Source organism: Thamnophis sirtalis, unplaced genomic scaffold (genome assembly GCF_051295495.1).
Source record: "Thamnophis sirtalis isolate CommonGarterSnake01/CBP01778 unplaced genomic scaffold, rThaSir2_p1.2 scaffold_13, whole genome shotgun sequence".
In the NCBI taxonomy this organism is placed as follows: Eukaryota; Metazoa; Chordata; class Lepidosauria; order Squamata; family Natricidae; genus Thamnophis; species Thamnophis sirtalis.
In genome coordinates this window covers 42,467,731-42,490,405 of record NW_028261393.1, presented here as the reverse complement: position 1 = coordinate 42,490,405, position 22,675 = coordinate 42,467,731, and the positions used below count along the sequence as shown (strand labels likewise).

The following is a 22,675-nucleotide window of genomic DNA, read 5'->3' as shown; positions in this document are numbered from 1 at the left end:
AAGACGTTCGGCATGCTGCGAAGGAACGGCCTCCAGCATCGTGTTTCTTTGCAAGAATATTTCTGGGCTCCAAATGCACACCCCACAGCCCTTCTTGGAAAATAAAAATAATGGGATGCTGAAGTCAGTTGCTTTACTTGGAAGTATGCCCACCTACCATAAAAATGTTAAGTTATCAGGGAGAGTCCTATTCCTGCAAGGGGTATATGAATTCTGGTGATTTGAAGCTTTGTTGCTGGACATATTTCTAGCCAACCGTGATGGAAATAGTCCCGACTTTGGGTAGGGAAAAGGAACGAGCAGGCCGTAAAGAAGGGATATTCAAACAATTGACAAGAAAAGTTGTGTTTCCACTGGAAGGAAGATTCTTTGAACAAGGAATGCTGCAGTCTTATTTACAACAGAGATTTATGGCTTTGGGGAACGAGATGCAATTGTTGGGGAAGATCCCGGTTAATATTCTAACAAAAAGTTTTACAATTAAGAAACAATAGAGGATATTTGATCCTGGATAATGTTTGTGGTAAATCTGAAGCTGTTGTGGAATTTCTGTGAGTTAAATACAAGAATAGATTGTTAGCAGAGGCTTTGAAGTGTTAACTTTGTTGTTAAGTTTACCTCTTAACTATTTTTCTATATATAGGAGGTAGATGTTAGGTCAAATTGGTTGGGCAAACAAAGTTGTAGAAGTTCATAATATTATGGCCCTGTTTCACAAGGGGTGTGGGAAACTGTTATTGCTGAAATATACATATTTATTCAGTATTCAACTGGGGGGACAATCAATATGTATGAGCCTTTTTTAATGCACCTTTTCCCCATGTGTTTAGTTCTGCTGTGTGTGTGTGTGTGTGTTCTGACATAGGCTTCCCAAGAGCATGAAACAAACTCCTTGTCCTGACAAAAAAAACCTTTTATTAATTTGCTGTGAATTCTACTTATTCACATCCAGCAAAGTCTTTTAAAGGAGGATTTACAGTCACAGACCTTCTCTGGCATGGAGAGCTGCCAGGCCGATATCTGCAGCACTTGGCAAGGAGTCTCAGAGAGTCATGAACCAATGAAGCGAACTAATTGTCTCCTGCAAACTCCACTCCCCTTTCGGTCCTTTTTTATTTCTTTTTTTTTTTTGGCCGGGGGAGGGGGGGGGACATTCACCGTCCACCTGTGGCCTTCCTACCAAGTCAACCCCTGTTCTTTAGCTGTTCCCTTCGTCTGGCAACTCTGCGCATGCGCACACTGGGAACAGGCTCCAGCTGTTCTTCTGCCCCACTGATGTATGACTCTGAAGGCAGCTGATAACTGGCATATGGCCTTGGCCTCCTCTCTGCCTCCGACACAGAGCCCTCATCAGAGCCTTTCGCAGACTCCAGGACTGGCCCATGTTCTTCTCCAACCTCCTCACTGTCTGACTGCTGCCAGCTCTGCTGGCTGCTGACGGGCCACAACAGTATACGAATCTGTGCTTTAATAAATGCCTGCTTAGGCCAATCCTAATACAGACCCTAGACCTGCTATGTTTCTACCTATGAATCTAGTTGAGTCCAGTAAGAAACAGGACACAAACATATAGCATTATTATTTTTAATAGATGAGAATTTTTTGAAGATAATATGGCCATGCTGAGGAAAACACATCTTCACAATCATAACGGGCATTTGCCACAAATCAAAGAGGTGGACATAGCATCAAGTTTCTACAAATACAGGGGACATAAAAGAAATTGGTACGTGCTGGACAAGAACCTGTGGATAATGGATGGAAGACAGATTTCACTGCAAGAACATATAAGGAGGAGAAAATAGCTATCAAACTGGAAGTATGCCATGAATACAGAATCGAATGACTCCCAAACCTTGTACTTCCTGAAGGTGAAATATCTATTAGATAGAAATAAGAGTGCAATTATATGCTGAATAAGATGGAGATGATTCGGTGCAATTCTTTGTCATTTATTTGAAAGAGTATGTGGGCCCTTGGAGCTAATAGGGGTCTGGAGAGATCAGAGCTTGGCAAAAATTATTTAAAAAGATGCCTTCAAGTCAAGCTCTGTTTCCGTCGGCTATATGGATGTATCCAGTTTTCTTAGCTGTAGCCCGGAAGAGGCTTGTCACTTCCACCTTCTGGAATTATTTAAAATTTTCCAATCAATGCTATAGCCCTGAAATTTCAAATGTCCCCATCCAAGGATTAATCAGGACCAGACTGTTGTGGCCCACCGGCAGCCACCAGAGCTGGCAGCAGAGTCGAACAGTGAGAGGTTGGGGAGGAACATGGGCCAGTCCTGGGGGCTGAGGGAAGCTTAGATGAGGGCTCTCTGCGTCAGAGGCAGAGAGGGAGTTAGACAACAGTGAGGCAGAGGAACAACTGGAGTCTGTTTCCAGTGTGCGTATGAGCAGAGCTGCCAGAAGACAAGAACAACTAAGAAAGCAGGGTTGACTTGGGAGTAAAGCCACACCTTGGAGGTGATTGGCCCCGCCATGGGGGAGTTGTGCGCACATGCGCATGGGGCAGGGTGCATTGCATTATGGGTGTGGCCACACGCGGTTTCAGCACACGAGGAGAAAAAGGTTAGCCATCACTGTCTTATACAATTCCAGAGAAATGGATATCCACTCTTTTGTTGAAAAACTCCAAGGATGGGATATCCACACACTTTCTGGATGCAAGCTTTTCCACTGGTTAATTGTTCTTACTGTCAGGAAATGTCTCCTTAGTTCTAGGTCACTTCTCTTCTTGATTAGTTTCTCCTCCTGCCCTCAGGTTCTTTGGAAACTAGATTGACCCCCCTCTTCTCTGTGACAGCCCCTCAAACATTGGAAGATGGCTGTCATGTCACCCCAGCCCATCTCTTCATTAGAGAGAAAACATACACAGTTCAGATGTAAAGAGCTGCAAAGCTAACGTAGGACGCCTGACTTATGAAATATTTGAAAATTGACAGTAAATTGAAGGTACCATGATTGCACTGGAGAGATGGGGACAATCCCCTTTTAGGAAAAAAAAAGTGGCCATTGAGGTATAGCTATGTAGAAACCCTAAAAGGTGTTGGACAGATATTCCTCCAGTGCCAAGACAATTGTGGTATTTTGATGCCCTTTAAACTGGGGGCCTGAAACTTGGTTGGGTCTGACTATGCAGGGGTAGGGAACTCAAATATCATTCTTTGCTTGCAGCTTCAATTTGTCAGCCTTCTTCTCAAAGGATAAAAATTGTATTTATTCAGTTTCGGTATTTGCCATTTTCATGAAAAATGTGAATTGGCTAACAAAACACTGAAAGCACTCGCCAAAAAGCAGATCCCACTCCGAACTAGATAAACAATCTGAACTAACATAAGGCAGCCTCCATATTGAGGCTCCCACACTGTTTGCATTGTTTTTAGTGAGATTTGCTAATTTTAAAAAAAAATATTGCATTATAAATGTCATAACTTTTACATTTGTAATGCATGAGTAGAAAGAAAAGCATAAGGAAATCCAGAATCATTAGGACAAATTCTGTGCCCTCGGAACTGTTGATTTGTTAATGACTATTTTTGTATAAATATAAATGTAGGTGTTATGACAGTCAGCCTTGTAAGGTAGCCCTGTACTTCTGGACTTGCTTCTTGCTAGACTACCTTGCAAGCTGTAGTTTTATTGCAACGTTAAATTAACATAACCTTGCAAATCTTAAACTACATCTCACCACCCCCACCCACTCACACACCCTTGCTCTCAGTTCAAGAAACTCTGGGATGTGTGGTTCCTTATGAGACATTTGCCACACCTTGATCCCCCTGTGGACTCAGTTACCTCTCATCTGATCGTTGCCTATGACTCTTCCTCCTGTCTCCCCAGGCCATTCCCACATGGGTCTAGGCCAACTCACCATGGCCAACTCGCTGCTGCCAACATGCCAAGGTCAACTTCCTGCAGGACATTCGCCGCAGGACAACAGTTACACTAATATTAAATAAATAATGGAATAAAGCCACTAAAGAAATAATGCAAAAGGAGGGACAAAATGAAATGTGAATGACAACAATTTAAATAATTTTATTTTAAATACTTGAGTTGTTGAATTGTCCCAGTGAGTTGTCCTGTGTTGAATTGGCCATCGCAAGTTGGCCATGCTGAACTTTTCCATTCCATTCCAACATGCCATTACAAGCATCAAATGCCATGTTCATACTTTGTTGTTAGTTGCAAAGTTGTGTCTGACCCATCGTGACCCCATGGACAATGTTCCTCCAGGCCTTCCTGTTCTCTACCATCCTCTGGAGTCCATTTAAGCTGACACCTACTGCTTCAGTGTCTCCATCTAGCCACCTCATTCTCTGTCGTCCCCTTCTTCTTTTGCCCTCAGTCGTTCCCAGTATTAGGCTCTTCTCCAGTGAGTCCTTCCTTCTCATTAGGCAGCCAAAGTATTTGAGTTTCATCTTCAGGATCTGGCCTTCCAAAGAGCAGTCAGGATTGATCTTCTCTAGGCAGTGGCATGCAGTCAGGGGAGGCAGGGGAGGCAGAGCCTCACCACTGTCATCATGAAAAGAAAAAAAAAATGTAAAAGGAAAAAGGCTGAGGTAGGTGCTGCCAGAGTCACAGTGGATGACTCTGCTGTTTAAAAAAGCCTCTAAAAAGTGTCCTCTACAGGAGGAGGCAGGAGAACCATGTGCCTCATTTAGTCTGACTTTATGATCACCCGAGCAGAGTTAAGCAAGGGTTAAAAGCCGAAAAATTCCTTATGTAGATGAGGCAAGTGGTTCTCTTGCCTCCTCCTGTAGAGGGCGTTTTTAGAGGCTTATTTAAACAGTTAAGCAGAGTCATCCATTGGGGACTCTGGCAGCAGCTAGCCCAGCCTGACCTCAGCAGCTCTTGCCTTTTTCCTTTTACATTTTTACATTTTCATGATGGCAGGCAAGAGCAGAGTTGAAATCCTCTGCCTGCCTCTGGGCAAAAGAAAGAAAGCGGCAGCCCGCCACTGGCTTTCTTTTGCCCGCCGCTATGTCCGACACAGAGGCGGGCAAAAGAAAGCCAGTGGCGGGCTGGTGCTTTCTTTCGCCTGCCTGTCACTACTCAGGCGGGCGAAAGAAAGCGCTTTAGACAGTGGGATGTCAGGGGAGAAGACTGCCTCACCAGCCATAAACCTCACCGCACGTCACTGCCTCTAGGACTGACCAGTTGGATTGCCTTGCAGTCCAAGGGACTCGCAGGAGACTTCTCCAGCACCAGAGTTCAAAGACCTCCATTCTTTGGCCCTCAGTCTTTCTTATGGTCCAACTTTCACAGCCATACATTGCAACTGGGAAAACCATCCCCTTGACTATATGCACTTTTGTTGGCAGGGTGATGTCTCTGCTTTTTAGGATGCTATGTAGATTTGCTATAGCTTTCCTCCCCAGGAGCAAGTGTCTTTTAATTTCTTGGCTGCAGTCCCCATCTGCGGTGATCTTGGAGCCCAGGAAAGTAAAATCTGTCACTACCGCCATTTCTTCCCCATCTATTTGTCAGGAATTGAGAGGGCCAGATGGCATGATCTTAGTTTTCTTAATGTTGAATTTCAAGCCAACTTTTGCAATCTCTTCCTTCACCTGCATCAAGAGGCTCTTTAGTTCCTCTTCATTTTCTGCCATTAGAGTGGTATCATCTGCATAACTGAGGTTGCTGGTATTTCTTCCGGCAATCTTAATTCTAACTTTTGATTCATCTAACTCCGTCTTTCTCATGATGTGCTCTGCATATAAGTTAAATAGGCATGGCAACACTACTTCAGTACACTACTTCTTTCAAAACAGACCCTCGTGGTACCAAAATAAAAAAAGCATTCTTGGTCTATAATTACAAACACACTCTTGCAACAGGTAAAAATAATTCCCTTAAAGTGAGGTAGGAATTTCGGTTTCACAACGTTAGGGCTGCAAGAAGGGTATATAGTTTCACCTCCCATTTCTGAACTCCGCACCTTAACAGCTTCTTAGGAAATAGGATTGAGGGATAAAACTAGGGAAAGCAGACAAAGTGAAGATCTCCAGATAGCTGAAATGGGCATTATAAATACAACCCACCCTATTCTAGTTGGCTGACTTGATTCTGAATTCCTCTCTTGTCTTTTCAATGTGTATCTTGCAGTATAAAGCAGTGAAATGCAATTTCACAGAAATGTATCTTTACTATGCTACTTACAATTGTGGAATTTTAATGTATTCGCTGGATGGCTCTTTCTCCCTCCCCATTTTTTTCCTTTTTTAAATCTTAAGTAGACCTACGGCATGTAATCTTTATCCCATAATCAAACCAGGTTTGGAGAGTGGGATGGAGATGGGCTATATAGTTAAAAGGTTTGAAATGATATGCTATTTTGTATTAGAAAGAAAATTGGATGCTGCAAGATTGAATAGATGCGAAAACTAAAAAAAAAAAAACTGTAGGGAGGAGTGGAAAGAAAGGAAACTGACAGGAAAGAAAAAAAGGTGAACAAAAAGGAGTAATTGAAGTAATGGAGGCTATTTCAGCCATGGCTAAGAAGCACTAAGGATCAGAAATAAATTATGCTCTAAAATGATTCAATAAAATTCAAATTGCAGTGCATTAATCAGACAACATGCTGGAAGAAAGAAGACTGCCTATTAAACACACACACACAGGCACAAGGCAACACAACAAACACACAAAGGGACTCTTGAATATTAGGTCCTACAGAGAAATCCATCCAGCAAAGAAAATCATCAGCTAAATTGAGCTGGAGAAACTTTTCAGAAAAAAACAAATTACACATACTGGAGCCTTGGAATGGAAATAGAAACAAAATAACAATCATAACGTTCATAACAATCATAATAATCATAACAATCATAACAATCATAACAATCATAACAATCTTAATAATCTTAATAATTATCATCATCTGAGATCAATGCAAAATCCAAATGTAAGGAAGAATGACAAAGAAGTTGTCATAAACAGATTAATATTTATTCAATCAGAATAGAATAGAAGAAAAGAAAAGAGAAGAAAATAACAGAATTGGAAGGGACCTTGGAGGTCTTCTAGTCCAACCCCCTGCCTAGGCAGGAAACCCTATTCTATTTCAGACAAATGGTTATCCAACATCATCTTAAAAATTACCAGTATTTGAGCATTCACAACTTCTGGAGGCAAGTTGGAAGAGACCTTGGAGCTGGAAGGGACCTTGGAGGTCTTCTAATCCAACCCCCTGCTGAAGCAGGAGACCCTATGCAATTTGAGACAAGGGGCTGTCCAGTCCTTTAAAAGCCTCCTGTGATGAAGCACCCACAACCTCTGAAGGCAAGTTGTTCTGCTGGTTGATTGTTTTTACTGTCAGGAAATTTCTCCTTAGTTCCAGGTTGTTTCTCTCCTTAATTAGTTTCCATCCATTGTTTCTTATCTTGCCTTCTTGTGTTTTGGGAAATATTAAGGACATGTTTTGACATCAGGTTAAAGACCTTCCCTCCCTCCCTCCCTCCCTCCCTCCCTCCCTCCCACCCTCTCTGTGTGTGTGTGTGTGTGTGTGCCTGTGTCTCTCTGTTTCTCTCTGTTTCTTTGTCTCTGTGTGTGTGTCTGTCTCTGTCTCTCTCGCTGTCTCTCTCTCTCTGTGTCTCTCTCTCTCTCTGTCTGTCTGTGTCTCTCTCTGTCTCTGTCTGTCTCCCTCCCTCCCTCTCTTTCTCTCTCTCTGACACATACGCACACACACAGAAACAAATCCAAAACCCCAGTATTTATACCACTAGGTAAAGGACACATGTCAGCCAGCAGCTATTTGCTGCAGAAATACTGAACTTTTCTGTCACTGCACCAATTGAGCATAAATACACGATTTATTAGCTATCTGTGCCAAAGGGAAAAAGCACAGAGACTGAAGGCGTCCTTAATGTCTCTTCCTGAGAATCCAGGTTACCAAAAAAGAAAAGCTGATTTTTCCCCCCCCCTCTCTCTCTGAAGATAGAAAGTAAAGATCCCCTCAAGTTACAATCAATCCTGGGTGCCTCTGTGGACACAACCACGGCAAAGGAAGCGGTTCACCCTTGGAAGCATCTCACAGGTTGACTTCCCGATTTCCCAGCCTTGCCTAAAGCCTTGGGCGGTCTCTCATCCAATGTGCATTTGGTTTCCAAAACCAGACAAGGTTGGCCACACAATTTGCTTTTCGCTGCGTCTTTCAAAAGAGAAGATAAATATTTAGGAAATCTTCCTAGATGGAAGGCAATATTGCTACACAGAGTTAAAAATCTAAAGATATGTGTGCACCAGTGGTGGGATTCAAATAATTTAACAACCGGTTTTCTGTCTTAATGACTAACTGGGTAGGCGGGGCACGGTGGTCATGTGACTGGGTGGGCGTGGCCAACTCAACATTACTCAGGTTGATGGGCGTTTCACCTTAGCTGTTACAATGTAATAAGGGTTAACCGGAGAGGCAGTTTCTGTAAGCAGGTCAATAAAGATTAGCCTAGAAACAACATCGGAAATTTTCCTTCCTGCCTTCCTTACAGGATTAGCCCTGTAAAGTGGAAAAAAACAAAAGGAGATTTCTTCCAACAACCGGTTCTCCGAACTGCTTAGAAAGTTAACAACCGGGTCTCCCGAATAGGTGCAAACTGGCTGAATCCCACCACTGGTGTGCACGTACAGGTGCTCCTCGACTTACGACCACAATTGAGCCCAAAATTTATGTTGCTAAGTGAGGAGTTTTGCCTCATGTTACGACCTTTCATAACAGAAAGAGAAACACACACAGAGAAAAAAACACAGACAGACAGAGAAACAGAGAGAGAGAAAAAAAATGTATGGGGGCGACAGAGAAAAACAGATAAAGAGAGAGAGAGAGAGAAAGAAAATGGGGGGAATAGAGAGATACACACAGAGAGAAAAAACAGGGGGGAATAGAGAGAAACAGAGAGAGAGAAAAACAGAGAGAGAGAAAAAACAGGGGAAGATAGATAGATAGATGATAGATAGATAGATAGATAGATAGATAGATAGATAGATAGATAGATAGATAGATAGATAGATAGATAGATAGATAGATAGATGGATGGGGAGGGAGGGTGGGCAGGAAGACAGCTAGGCAGATAGGCAGGCAGACAGTATTCCCTAGCCCCTTTAGAGTAATTCAGTTCCTTATTAGAGGAAAAATTGGACATGGGTTCCTTGAAAGGGTGTGAAATAGGATGTTATGGCAATATAATCATCTAAATTTTCAGTGTGGTATCATTATTATAAAAAATGGATTCTACTGTACTGCTGTAAAAATGGCTACTACTGTACAGTGCACTGGAGTTGCCATGGTAATAGCTTCACAGTACTCCACAAGGGGACTCCCTCTGGTAAGGGGGAAAATCCAACATTAGAAATTGGTCCAGACATTTCCCCCCTATAAATAAATACCCAGGCAATGCCAGGTTATCAGCTAGTATAAGATAAAATCTCCTCTTTCAGAGGCAGCACACCTTTTATTACTGGTTGTTAAAGAAATGGCTTATTGTGACCTTCCTAAAAATAAGCTAGCTAGTCATACCGGGAAGAAGCAAGCTTTAAATCCAATTCAGCAAGTCCTAGCTTGTGATTTTTTAATTATGCAAACAAACGGCGCCAAAGTTAGTACTGTATTTTTTACTAAATATTCTCAGCTTGATTTCAGAGCCGGTGTCTAGATTTATAAGGAACCCTCCACAGAAACTACAGGAAATACAGTTATTATTTCTGCATGCATAATAGTTATTTATGAGATTAATGATGCGTGTGCACAATTCAGCGTATGCAGTATCCCCCCACCTCAAATAACGCAGTACCGAGCTTATTTGTGACTGCAAGGAAATTATATTGCCTAAGAGACAACATCAGAAATATTGATGTGGAAGTCAAGCATTATGGGCTGTTGTGCAGCTTAATAGTAAAGTTCACTTGAGAATATACCATATAGTAAGCATACTAAAAAGGGCACGTGCTGATGCATTTATTTATTTACTCAGTGAATCCCATAGTTATCTACATCACTTTTCAAGAGGCCTTATCATTAATATCATTCTGTAAGTTTCTTCTCTGTGTTTAGGGGAATTAACTACTTTATTTTACCATGTAGAAACCTTCTTTTTTTTAAAAAAAAAAAACCCACATTTCATGCCTCTGTAAAGTCAGACAAAAATGATTTTCAAAAACCAATTAAATTATCTTAGACTAATTATCTAAGACAATTGTCTTATGCTCAAGACTATGAAACAAAGAGAGGAACATTTTTTCACCGCAATCAGTAGGCAACGCTCAGTGAAAAAAAATTATTGTCTTTTGCTCAGCTGATGATGGCATTTTCTGACCCCTGATAAAACGTTAAAACTCTCCAGCTATTTGTGTTAGACAAAGGACTGCAGCTGTACAGATGTTAATGATGAAACAGTTTTCGTTAAGCCGTCAGAAAGAAAATCACACAGTACCTTATGGAATTTTTGCATAAAACAGAAACAAACGAACTTATGATCTGTGGTTTTGACAATTAGATTGTCTCAAATAATAGAAAGAAGAGGATCGTGGAACTTCAGAGAAAATGGTAAATCTACAGTCGTTTTTTTTTCTTTTCCGTTTTTCTTCTAGCTTTTTGTCTTTTTGCATTTTAGCTTTTTCTTTTGTTTCTTCCTTTTTCCTTTTTCCTTCTGACTTAATTTTTACTCTTCCATTTCAACCAAACCAAAATAGTGTCTGTGAGCAACTTGGTGCTCTCTCTGAGCTTGGTTGTTTTTTGCGGACATTTCATTACCACACTAGGTAATGTCATCCATACACTGCAAAAAAATAACCAAGCTCTTAGAGGACCAAGGACCTCACCATTCAATCTGAGCTACAAATATGATCTTCTATCAAAACAGTGTCTATGCTGCAGATTGGGGGGAAAGGACTGAAAACAAAGCTCGCCTTAAAAGAGAATTTTTTCAAAGCAAGCTGATTTGTTTATTGCTTTACACAGAAATAGACTGATGAGATTTCGTGTATCCTTGTGAATATTCAGTTGTCCTCCTGAGAATTTTGCAAAGCTGCTTTTGGCTAATTTAGAAAGGCACTAGGATGTGTATGAGGCTGTATTTTAGGTTCAAATAAGCACATAGGCATATTTTAGGAGGAAATGTGCCAAAAAGTTTTTTTTTTTTAAAGAATAAAAGACTGGAGGGGGGGAAGTATTTTATCGGCAGGCCATTAAAATAATGCATGCTTCCTTGCATAAATCTTACACAAATTGCAGAATAGGCTGGAGCACCCCAGAAATGGGGGGAAATGTGAAACTGACAAGGACAAACATAGACCAGTTTCTCCATTAATGCTGTAAATAGCAATTCATCCCAATCTTTTCTTCTATGATTTTGCATTAAATTAGCTTCCTTAGAGGGACGTGGTGGCTCAGCGGCTAAGATGCTGAGCTTGTTAATCAGAAAGGTTGGCAGTTTGGCAATTCGAATCCCTAGTGCCACATAATGGTGTGAGCTCCTGTTACTTGTCCTAGCTTTTGACATCCTAGCAGTTTGAAAGCATGTAAAAATGGAAGTAGAAAAATAGGAGCCACCTTTGGTGGGAAGGTAACAGCATTCCGTACATGGCTACCAGCAGTTCGGCAGTTCCATTCTCACTGGCTCAAGGTTGACTCTACCTTCCATCCTTCTGAGGTGGGTAAAATGAGGACCCAGATTGTTGGGGGCAATATGCTGACTCTGCAAGCCACTTAGAGAGGGCTGTAAAAGCACTGTGAAGTGGTATATAAGCAGTGGTGGCTTATATATTCAGCCAGTTCACACCTATTCGGGAGAACCGGTTGTTAACTCTCTAAACAGTTCGGAGAACCGGTTGGTGGAAGAAATCTCCTTTTTTTTCCCCATTTTACAGGGCTAATCCTGTAAGGAAGGCAGGAAGGAAACATTCTGGAGTTGTTTCTAGCCTAATCTTTATTGCCCTGCCTTCAGAAACTGCCTCTCCGGTTAACCCTTATTACATTGTAGCAGCTAAGGGGAAGCGCCCATTGACGTGAGTGATGTTGAGTTGGCCACGCCCACCCAGTCACATGACCACCAAGTCATGCCTACCCAGCTGGTCATTAATTAAATTAATTAAATCCAATCACTGGATATATAGATATAGCTATAGTTGGATATATAGATAATATAGATGGAGATATAGATATAGATAGATATAGATGGAGATATAGATGATATAAATATAGATATAAAAAGATATGGATATATGGATATATAGATGATATAGATCTATATAGATAGATATAGATAGATATATAGCTATAGTTATAGATAGATATAAATATGCATTTCAGTCAGGAACAATTATATTCAGAAGTTGCTCAGGCAGATGTGTTGCTAATTCACTGGAGAATCGGAAGGAGGAGGAAGAACACAATCAGACTCACAAGATTCTGTTATTGCAGCCAATCTCAATAAAAATAGTTTTAGCCTCCCTGTAGAGGTGATCTTGTGGTGGGGCTGACACCTTGTGCTTTGGGAATAAACATCTACTTGTACGTGCAGAATGCATTCTGGCATGATAGTATCTCCTCTTTCTTTTCTTTTCTTTTGCCACTACTGCGCTTAGAATGTTCTGCGCTCCCCTAGATTGAAGACTGTATTCCCTTGAGTGTCCATCTTTTTTCTCAGGCAAGTTGATTTCAAGTTTATAGCATCCCTTCTTCCTCAAGCACTGATTGTGTGCAAGCATGAGGAAAAGCGAGAGGAGCACAGGCCTGGTTCCCACAGAACACTTAACTGGGTTAATGGAGTGTGTATATTAATGTGTTGTGAAAATAACAAGAATTAATCCAGTCAATTAACCTCCCAGATAATTTAACAGCCCAAAGTCAACCCAATTGTGTGCGAGCTTAACCTAACTCTACCAAGCTAGTAATGCTACAGGGAAAACCCAGTTAATTGACCCTTTCTGCCTACTTTGTTTTCTAAAAAAGAGAACTGGAAAGGAAAAGGGATTGAGAAGGCAAAGCCTTTCGCCTTACTGCAAAGGTTTGCCAGTACAAAGACACAACACAAAGGGTGATTTCTCTGCCCAAGCTGCACCCACTTTTGCCTGACCAAGACGACAGGGCCAAGAGATGATTTCAAGGCCTTTCGGGAAGTGGTGGGAATCAAACAATTTAACAACCGGTTCTCTGCCCTAATGACCAGCTGGGTAGGCATGGCTTGGTGGTCGTGTGATCATGTGGGTGTAGCCAACTGAACATCACTCATGTCGATGGGTGCTGTGCCTTAGCTGTTACAATGTAATAAGGGTTAACTGGAGAGGCAGTTTCTGTAAGCAGGGCAATAAAGATTAGGCTGGAAATAACACCAGGATGTTTCCTTCCTGCCTTCCTTACAGGATTAGCCCTGTAAAGTGGGAAAGAAACAAAAGGAGATTTCGTCCAACAACCGGTTCTCCGAACTGCTTAGAAAGTTAACAACCAGTTCTCCCGAATAGGTGCAAACTGGCTGAATCCCACCAGGGGATTCCGGGTCTTTGAAGAAGGACTTATGAGATGAGCACAAGGGGGGCGGATGAGCACAGCTAATAAATTCATATTTTCAGTAATAAAGATAAGTTCTCTACTGAGCCCAAAATTTCTGTTCCTCAGTGAAACATTTGCTAAATGAGTTTTGCCCCTTTTACGACCTTTCTTGCCACAGTTGTTAAGTGAATCATTGCAATGGTTAAATTAGTAACATGGTTGTTAAGTGAATCTGGCTTCCCCATTGACTCTGCTTTGTCAGAAGGTCGCAAAAAAGGATCACATGATCCCCCAGGACCAGGGCTATCTTAAGGATGGAAGGCTGAGTCAACCTTGAGCCTGGTGAGATTCGAACTGCCAAAGTGCTGGCAACCGGCAGATAGCAGAAGTAGCTTGCAGTACTGCACTATTGGAACTGTGCCACTATCATCATCATCTCCTCCTCCTCCTCCTCCATATATATATAGGCTGTGTGTATGTGTATGTGTTCCAGCATAACTCTGGAACGCCTTGAGCAATTTCAACCAAACTTGGTACACAGATGACGTACACTCTGGAAACAAATACTGTGGGGGCAAGACACCCCTAACATAGTGGTGAAATTTAATTTTTTTACTACCGGTTCAATGGGTGTGGCTTGGTGGGCGTGGCAGGGGAAGGATACTACAAAATCCCCATTCCCTCCCCACTTCTGGGGAAAGGATATTGCAAAATCTCCATTCCCACCCCACTCTGGAGCCCAACAGAGGTGGTATTTGCCAGTTCCCTGAACTACTCAAAATTTCCGCTACCGGTTCTTCAGAACCTGTCAGAACCTGCTGAATTTCACCCCTGCTCTAACACCCCTCAGGGTACGTGTTCTGTTAAGAGCCTGTTGTGCCTTAAAATGGCTTCTACTGGAAAGCACATTGGAGTTGTTAATGGCTTCACAGTACTCCCCAAGGGGGCTCCCTCTGGTAAGGGTGAAAATCCAACATTAGAAATTATGTTTGGTCCGGGATTATTTTTGAGGACAAATGTATGGATTAGGATAAATAAATATCTGGGCAATTCCAGGTTATCAACTAGTGGATTATAAAGCATGGTTTGAAGATTACTGCAATGCATGAAGCCTAGTAGCTATGGTTTATTCAACATACTGAGATTAAAGGAAACCATGGCTGGGAGAACTATATAGACTCGGACACTGAAAGGGAAAGCAAGGAAAGTTAAATAAATCTAGATCTCTTAAAAATGATTGCCAAGGTGACTTCTTTACCGTTCTCTCCATCAGACTTCCTTTCGTGATCGGTATCGGTGAGGGACAAGGCTGAGTTTGCACGGCTTGATAAACAGGAGCTGTGTTCGGATTTCATGCCTGACATCCACATCCTCAAGGCCTGATCTGGTGAGGCACCTCCTTCCGTCTCGGTATCCATATCCGACCCCATCTCGATAGGATAGCCGTGCTGAGAAACGGTGTGCAGTTCCCCCTGATAGCCAGCACACAACATATGGGAAGAGTCACAGAATTCCAGCTCTGTAACAAATTGAAAAACCAGAACATGGTTTGTACGCAAAAAGGACAGTTCAGTTGTTGTTTTTTAATTTGCACATAATTCCACAATTCAGGTGATTATAAGTATACAAAACCTTTGCCGGACCAATTCTTGAATACAGCTCATCCGCCAGGAATCCACACTGTATATCAGGCATTAACACAAGGTATTTCACGAGAAGAGTCCTCCACTCGTCTACTCACAATAAAATTCCCTATTCCACCAGGCTTCAAATTTGGGGCTTGGACAATCTGGAACCATGCCACCTGCTGTCCGATCTAAGCATAGTACACAAAATTGTCTACTACAGTGTCCTACCTGTCAACGACTACTTCAGCTTCAACCACAATAATACACGGGCAAACAATCGATACAAACTCAAGGTAAACCGCTCCAAACTCAATTACAGAAAATACGACTTCAGCAACAGAGTGGTCAACGCTGGAATGCTCTACCCGACTCCGTTGCTAGAGCCTCAAACCCTCAATCTCAAACTGTCTACTGTGGATCTCACCCCATTCCTAAGAGGTCCGTAAAGGGAAAGTGCATAAGCACACCAGCGTGCCTACCGTCCCTGTCTTACTGTCTCCATTTATCTGTGTTTACTTCCTTTGTTCATGTTTATGTTCATACCTATACTTGTTATCTTGTACATTTGAAAAACAAACAAACAAACAAATATGGACCAAATACCCTTCCCCATTCATGTTCTAGAATTGTGGTGATTTTATATAAGCTCAATATTAAAAAAAAACTAAGAAAAAGAATGCATACAGTTATAAAAGAAGGGGGAGAAGGCTAAAGTGGAGACAGTTTGGCACCAGATAGAAACCAGGAGACTGAGAGTTCCAATCCAGCTTTAGGCATAAAAAGCAGTCTGGTTACTTTGGACCAATCACCAGGAGACTGGGAGTTCTAGTCCTGTCTTAGGCATGAAAGCCAGCTGGGTGACTTTGGACCCATCACCAGGAGACTGGGAGTTCTAGTTCTGTCTTAGGCATGAAAGCCAGTTGGGTGACTTTGGGCCAATCACCAGGAGACTGAGAGTTCTAGTTCTGTCTTAGGCATGAAAGCCAGCTGGGTGACTTTGGGCCAATCACCAGGAGACTGGAAGTTCTAGTTCTGTCTTAGGCATGAAAGCCAGCTGGGTGACTTTGGACCCATCACCAGGAGACTGGGAGTTCTAGTTCTGTCTTAGGCATGAAAGCCAGATGGGTGACTTTGGGCCAATCACCAGGAGACTGGGACTTCCAGTCCTGCCTTAGGTACAAAAATCTGGGTGAGCTCACAGAGGTGTTATTGTGAGGAAAATAGAGAAGAATTAGGAATGTTCATCACCTTGAGTTATTTTTAAAAATAAAGGAAACACTAAAATAGAATAAAAATAAAGTAGGAATCAAAAAGATACAGTTATATATTCACAGCCACAGATATATCACCATTGGAGTCATGATTCATTACAGTGGTCTGCAGCTGATCTATATAAATCAATTCTGCAAACCACTGAATAATGAGAGCTACGTATTTTTGTCTCCCTTATACTGAATAGTAACATTTCCCCCATGAAAGTCTTTTTTTTTTGTCCTCATGTCAACTCCCATGTGATGGAGATCAACTTCAAAAAGAATATAAACCTCTGAAAATATTAAATCTCAAAGTTGAGCTTATCCATGTAATTGCTTCTTATCCAAATGGTGCAACATATTCAAATACAGTATTAATTTCATTGCATCTCCCACAACCTCAATGCAACAAGGTCACTTTCTGAAATACTATTTCTTGTCCGAAAGGATATAATCTAATTAATATATATATATATATATATATATATATATATATATATATATATATATATATATATATATATATATATATGGTTCAGTAAAATGTGCAAAAAGAAACAGCAAAATAAAAAGCAAAAATATATGGGCATACTTAACGGATTTGGCAGGGGGGGAATGAAAAGAGCAAATAAAAATAATCTACATTTTAAAAACAAAATTATAAAATATTTCCTCTCTTTCTTTATCTTTCTCCTATCTTTTCTCCCCAATCACTCATTGCTATTTTTATACTTTACCGTGGGCATTACGACTCCTTTCCATTTGAATCATTTTAATGAGGATGATTTTTAAGATTATTTAAACAACTTTCTCTTCCTATTTAGTGTGGAAACTATCTCTGGAACTAAAAATGTAGATGATGAGGAGAAGCAGAAGATGGAGCCCTTGCTATCTTATCTCACCATCTTCCAGACCCCTGATGTCATATTACAAGAGAGACAGGATGTGGTGACCAGTTTGTATTTTTATTTTTACAATTTGCTATTTTCAGATGATCCTCGAATTACGATCACATCTCAGCCCAAAATTTCTGTTACTAAGCGAGACTTTTTTGTGAGCTTTGCCCCATTTTACGAACTTTGTTGCCGGAGTTGTTAAGTGAATCACTGCAGTTGTTAAATTAGTCTCAGGGACGTTAAGTGAATCTGGATTCCCCATTGACTCGGCTTTGTCAGAAGGTCGCAAAAGGGGATCACTGACCTGGGACCCTGCAACCATCATAAATACGAGTCAGCGGTCAAGCGCCTGAATTTGGATCATGTGACCATGGGGATGGCGCAACAGTTGTGTGAAAAATGGCCATAAATTACTATTTTCAGTGCCATCTAACTTTGAACGGACGCTAAACAAAGTTGTTAAATTGAAGATTATTTATACATTTGTGAACAAGACTTTTGCAAACTTGTCTGATGGTCCAACATGCCCGTGTCTTCCAAAATGGTGAGTTTTGTGTTCCCTTTGTGGAACACTGCTGGGCTCCAAAAACTAAGAAAGACACATTGAGACAGTTTTTCTCTACCCTTCCTCACCCATAGACAGAATCTTGCCAAATTAAAGCCAACAGCTTCCACCATAAAACACATAAACTGGGAGCTGTTCAGGGGTGTCATTTACTTATCTTCCCTACCGGTTTGCAAACGTGAGCATGCGTGTGCTGCTTCCATGCAGGCGCACAGCCTTCCGCACATGCACTTTTGGCGAAAAAAGGGCCTAAATAGGATGTCGTAGAGCTGGGGCAGGAGGGGGGGCCCCACTCATGATTTCCGCTACCGGTTCAAGCGAACTAGTCCAAACCACCTAAATACCACCTCTGGAACTGTTAGAGAGGAGCCATCTTCACCTTTTTTCTCCCACACAAACTATAAGAGCTACACTGTCTTTTGCTGCTGTGAAATGCATTGCTTCCCTCTTGGGAATACCGACAACATTCCATTGCAAACACTTGTTAAGTGTGGTGTTCCAACTCCCAAGTGGATGCGATTTCTCTGAAGCTCTCAGAGTGGCCTAAACGGTAGAGTTTAGCTATGCACATCTAATCTTGTTAGCTCCACTCCCGAATATCCCCTGGGGCAGAGGCCTCTCTAGGCAGGTTTTTGCATTGGTAATTTTAGGCGCTCCTTTTCTACGTACACTTATGTCCTCGTACGCAAAACCCTGTCTGAGTTTCCAGATTGGAAACTTTATGATTTACATGGTAGAGGTAGTGATTTCTAAATGTAAGTTATTCTCTTTTATATATTTTTAAATATATATTTTATTACCGTATTTTTTGGAGTATAAGATGCACCTTTTCCCCTCAACCAAAGAGGGTGAAAATCTAGGTGCATCTTATACACCGAAAACTGCATTTTTGGCCTTCCGAAACCCCGCCCCCTTTGCAAAAATGGCCGTGCATAGCCTTTAGGAGGCTTGTTCCTGGCAGCTGGGGAGGGCAGAAATGAGCAAAAAACGGGCCTTGTGTGTAAAGCTTCAGATCCTTCACTTGCCTAATCTGTAAAAAGGCCTTTTCTGGTTATAGTAGCCACAAGGTGGCACTTTTGTTAAAGTAGAAAATGGTCATACTGTTCTTTGCTCTCATACAGGTGGCTGGAGAGGGAAAGTCTACTTTTGTTCTTCCTCAACATTGTTCAAAGACCCATAAATCTCTGATGAGAAATTTCCAAAGAGATTTTTCACCCCTGCTAATAAAGAAAGCTAGAAGTTCCTAAGGTAAAGGTAAAGGTTCCCCTCGCAAGTATGTTCTAGTCGTTCCTGACTCTAGGGGGTGGTGCTTATCTCCATTTCAAAGTGGAAGAGCCAGCGCTGTCTGAAGACATCTCCGTGGTCATGTGATCGACATGACTAAATGCTGAAGGTGCATGGAACGCTGTTACCTTCCCACCAAAGGTGGTTCCTATTTTTCTACTTGCATTTTTTAAGATACTTCTGAACTGCTACGTTGGCAAAAGCTGAGACAAGTAACGGGAGCTCACTCTGTTACACGGCACTAGGAATTCGAACTGCTGAACTGCCGAACTTTCTGATTGACAAGCTCAGCGTCTTAGCCACTGAGCCACCGCGTCCTACCTCTGCATAAGTTAGTATCGCAAGCGAACTCTGCCCTCATTTCCAGGAGCTCAACTCATTCGAACTTGACTGGCTCAAGGTTGACTCAACCTTCCATCCTTCCAAGGTCAGTAAAATGAGAACCCAGATTTGGGGGGGCAAGAGGCTGACTCTGTAAGCCGGTAAGAGAGGACGATAAAGCACTGTGAAGTGGTATATAAGTCTAAGTAGCTATCTCAGGCTCTAAGATTTTGTACCACTTCCATAATTATTTTGTTTCTACAAAAAATTGTACCATTAAGCCTCCTGATTGAAATCAGTGTGATTCTTGCTCCCTTGAGCCTGCTCTGGTGTATAAGATTGGGCGGTTCTCAATCTGATCAAGATTTAGGCAGTGGTTTAGGAAACACCCTGCTACAAATGCCAATGTTGTATCTGCCATTTTGGTGATTCACAAAACGCTGATAAGAAGGGTCCAGTCCAATGCACTTGGAGATATATTTCATTTTAGTACAGGGGTGTCAAACACAAAGCTCGAGGGCTAGATCCAGCCTGTGGGATACTTCGATCTGGCCCATGGGGCCACCCTGGAATCAGCCAAGGACTGGTTCGCAGTGCTTCTGCCAGCAAAAACGGAGCTCCATTTTTGCTGACGGAGAGTTGCAGGAGGCTGTTGCAGGCCAAAATGGAGCTCGGAGGCCCGTTTTTTCTGGCAGAGCACTTGGGCCTCCACAGGCACCCCCGACACAAGTGACGTAGAGCTGGTCACATCTACACTCACCCCAGCCATGCCCACCCCGGCCCCCTGAGGTCAAACACAACCCTGATGCGGCCCTCAATGAAATCGAGTTTGACACCCCTGTTTTAGTAAGAATGAGTTAAGTTGCAACTACGTCCTTTTCTTCTTAATCAATCTTGCTAAAGAGTCGCTGTGAAAATTGGTCAGGAAAGGAATTGCTTTTAGTTTCAGGCATTATCCCCAAGATCCTGCTCCAATTCATTACAGGTAATTCTTTACTGCTGGGAAATGCTTGTGTTGAGCTGCCAACAACATGGAAAACATCTGCATCCTCCACACCTACCTACCATGACTCACCCAATACACCAGATAATAACATGGCCTGCCTGTTACAGTGAATCCATGTAACTATTTTTAGCAGCTTCTGGGAATTCAGTGATCGATATTTAAAAACAGAATACTTCAGTGCTTCATGTTGCAGGCAGGGTCCCAGGCTCTATTGCTAAGATTAAGGACTTTAACTCAATATGAATATGAACTAGCTTCCAGTTATGCTTTCATTGTGATGTTTGTTCAATTAACGGCTATTTTTTTCAAGCAAACTCCTCTCGAAGTGCATGATACTAGAAAAAGAGTAAGCAATATGGTATCAGTGTCTCATGATGCCTATCTTGGCCTCATCCAGAAAGAAAAAAAGAGGAAGAAAAAAGAGGAAAGAAGGAAGGATGGAAGAGAGGGAGGGAGGAACAGCAGATAAATAGGTACGAAGATAGAGATAGATAGATAGATAGATAGATAGATAGATAGATAGATAGATAGATAGATAGATAGATAGATAGATAGATAGAGTGAGTGGTGGGTTGCAGATGGTATGCCATGGTAGATGCTGCGCATGTGCATGATGCATGTGGGAGACACGGGGGCCCATTGGATCCGGAACCCAGAGAGAGAGAGAGAAGAGAAGAGAAGATAAAATAGAAAATAGAAAATAGAAGAGTAGAATATAGAATAGAATGGAGCAGAACAAAACAGAACAGAATTCTTTATTGGCCAAGTGTGACTGGACACACAAGGAATTTGTCTTTGGTGCAGATGCTCTCAGTGTACGTAAGAGAATAAACTACATTTATCAAGAATAAAAAGATACAACACTTAGCGTTAGTCAAAGTTACTAATAAGCAATCAAAGCATACTAGGGAATAAATAAAAACAATATCAATTGAAAGATACAAGCAACATGTTTATAGTCATAATTGATAAGCCAGCTAGCTAAACAGACAGATTGGGAGACAGACAGATCAATATCCTTCTTCCTCTGGAGTCAGCTGGTGTTGATAGGCAAGGAAAGATCCAGGCTGTGGCCCATACTTTGTGTGGTGCCTTAGGGCTTGGTTCTCTCTCCATTATTTCATATCTATACGAGGCCACTAAACGAGATGATCCATACATTTGGGTTATCATCAATATGCAGATGAAACCCAGCTTCATAGCTCTACTCCAGGGTCTCTTTGGGGTGCCTTGGCCTGTCCACTATCCAGTCATGGGCTACACTGTCTCTTATCTGCCCATTCTCTAGGCCAGGCATGTCTAACTCAAGGCCTGGGGGCCAGATCAAGCCCACGAGGCCACCCTGGAAACAGTGAAGGACTGGCCTGCAATGCCTCTGTCAGCAAAAACAGAGCTCTTTTTCACTGGCAGAAAGTTGCAGGAGGCCATTGCAGCCAAAAATGGAGCCCGTGATGGCTGCACATGGCCCTCCCAAGCTCTGTGTTTGCTGGCAGAGGGCTGCAGGAGGCCATTGCAGCCAAAAATGGAGCCCGTGATGGCTGCACATGGCCCTCCCAAGCTCTGTGTTTGCTGGCAGAGGGCTGCAGGAGGCCATCGCAGCCAAAAACAGAGCTCGGGAACCCGTTTTCACTGGCAGAGTCCTTGGGCTGCTGCAGGAGCCCCAACATGAGTGATGTCGAGCTGGCCATGCCCATCCTGGCCACACGCTCCAGAAGTCAAACACAACCCTGATGTGGCCATCAATGAAAGTGAGTTTGACCCCTGCTCAAAGACCCTTGACAGTGTCTCTTAGCCATGATCACATACTATTATAATAGCCCAGTTAAAAGCTGAAAAGGAAGGGAAGATGCTAAGGATGAAATAAGCTGCAAAAGAATAAATGAGAGAAAACAAGATATCTACAAGAAAGAAAATGAATCATTCCCACCATCAAAACACGGTGTCTTTGGTGCACAAACTAGCTGAATTGAGAGGCAGTTGTGTGTGCATTTATGTGCACATGCATGAGGAATCTATCTAAACACACACACACACACACACACACACACACACACACACAGACAGACACTATGGTGATGTAAAAATAAGGAACCATATTTAGCGTAATGAATATGTTGTAGGAAAGCAAGCAATAAAATTTTTATCCAGCCAGAGGTGGCTGTGAAGCGAAATGTAGCATCCAATTAATGAATCCAGGAGTGAACTACTATTATTATTATTTTTACTATCTGATATTA

The 22,675-nt window shown here is 42.0% G+C and overlaps 1 protein-coding gene across 5 annotated transcripts in view; it reads right to left on the bottom strand.

The window, feature by feature from the left end:
* TENM1 (teneurin transmembrane protein 1) overlaps positions 1 to 22,675 on the bottom strand; it is a 647,679-nt gene that overhangs the window by 244,435 nt on the left and 380,569 nt on the right. For all 5 annotated transcript variants that reach the window (XM_087727833.1, XM_087727832.1, XM_087727835.1 and 2 more), the window contains exon 3: positions 14,744 to 15,004. In XM_087727833.1, the coding sequence (XP_087583959.1) occupies positions 14,744 to 15,004 (261 nt within the window). The remainder of the gene's footprint in view (positions 1 to 14,743; positions 15,005 to 22,675) is intronic.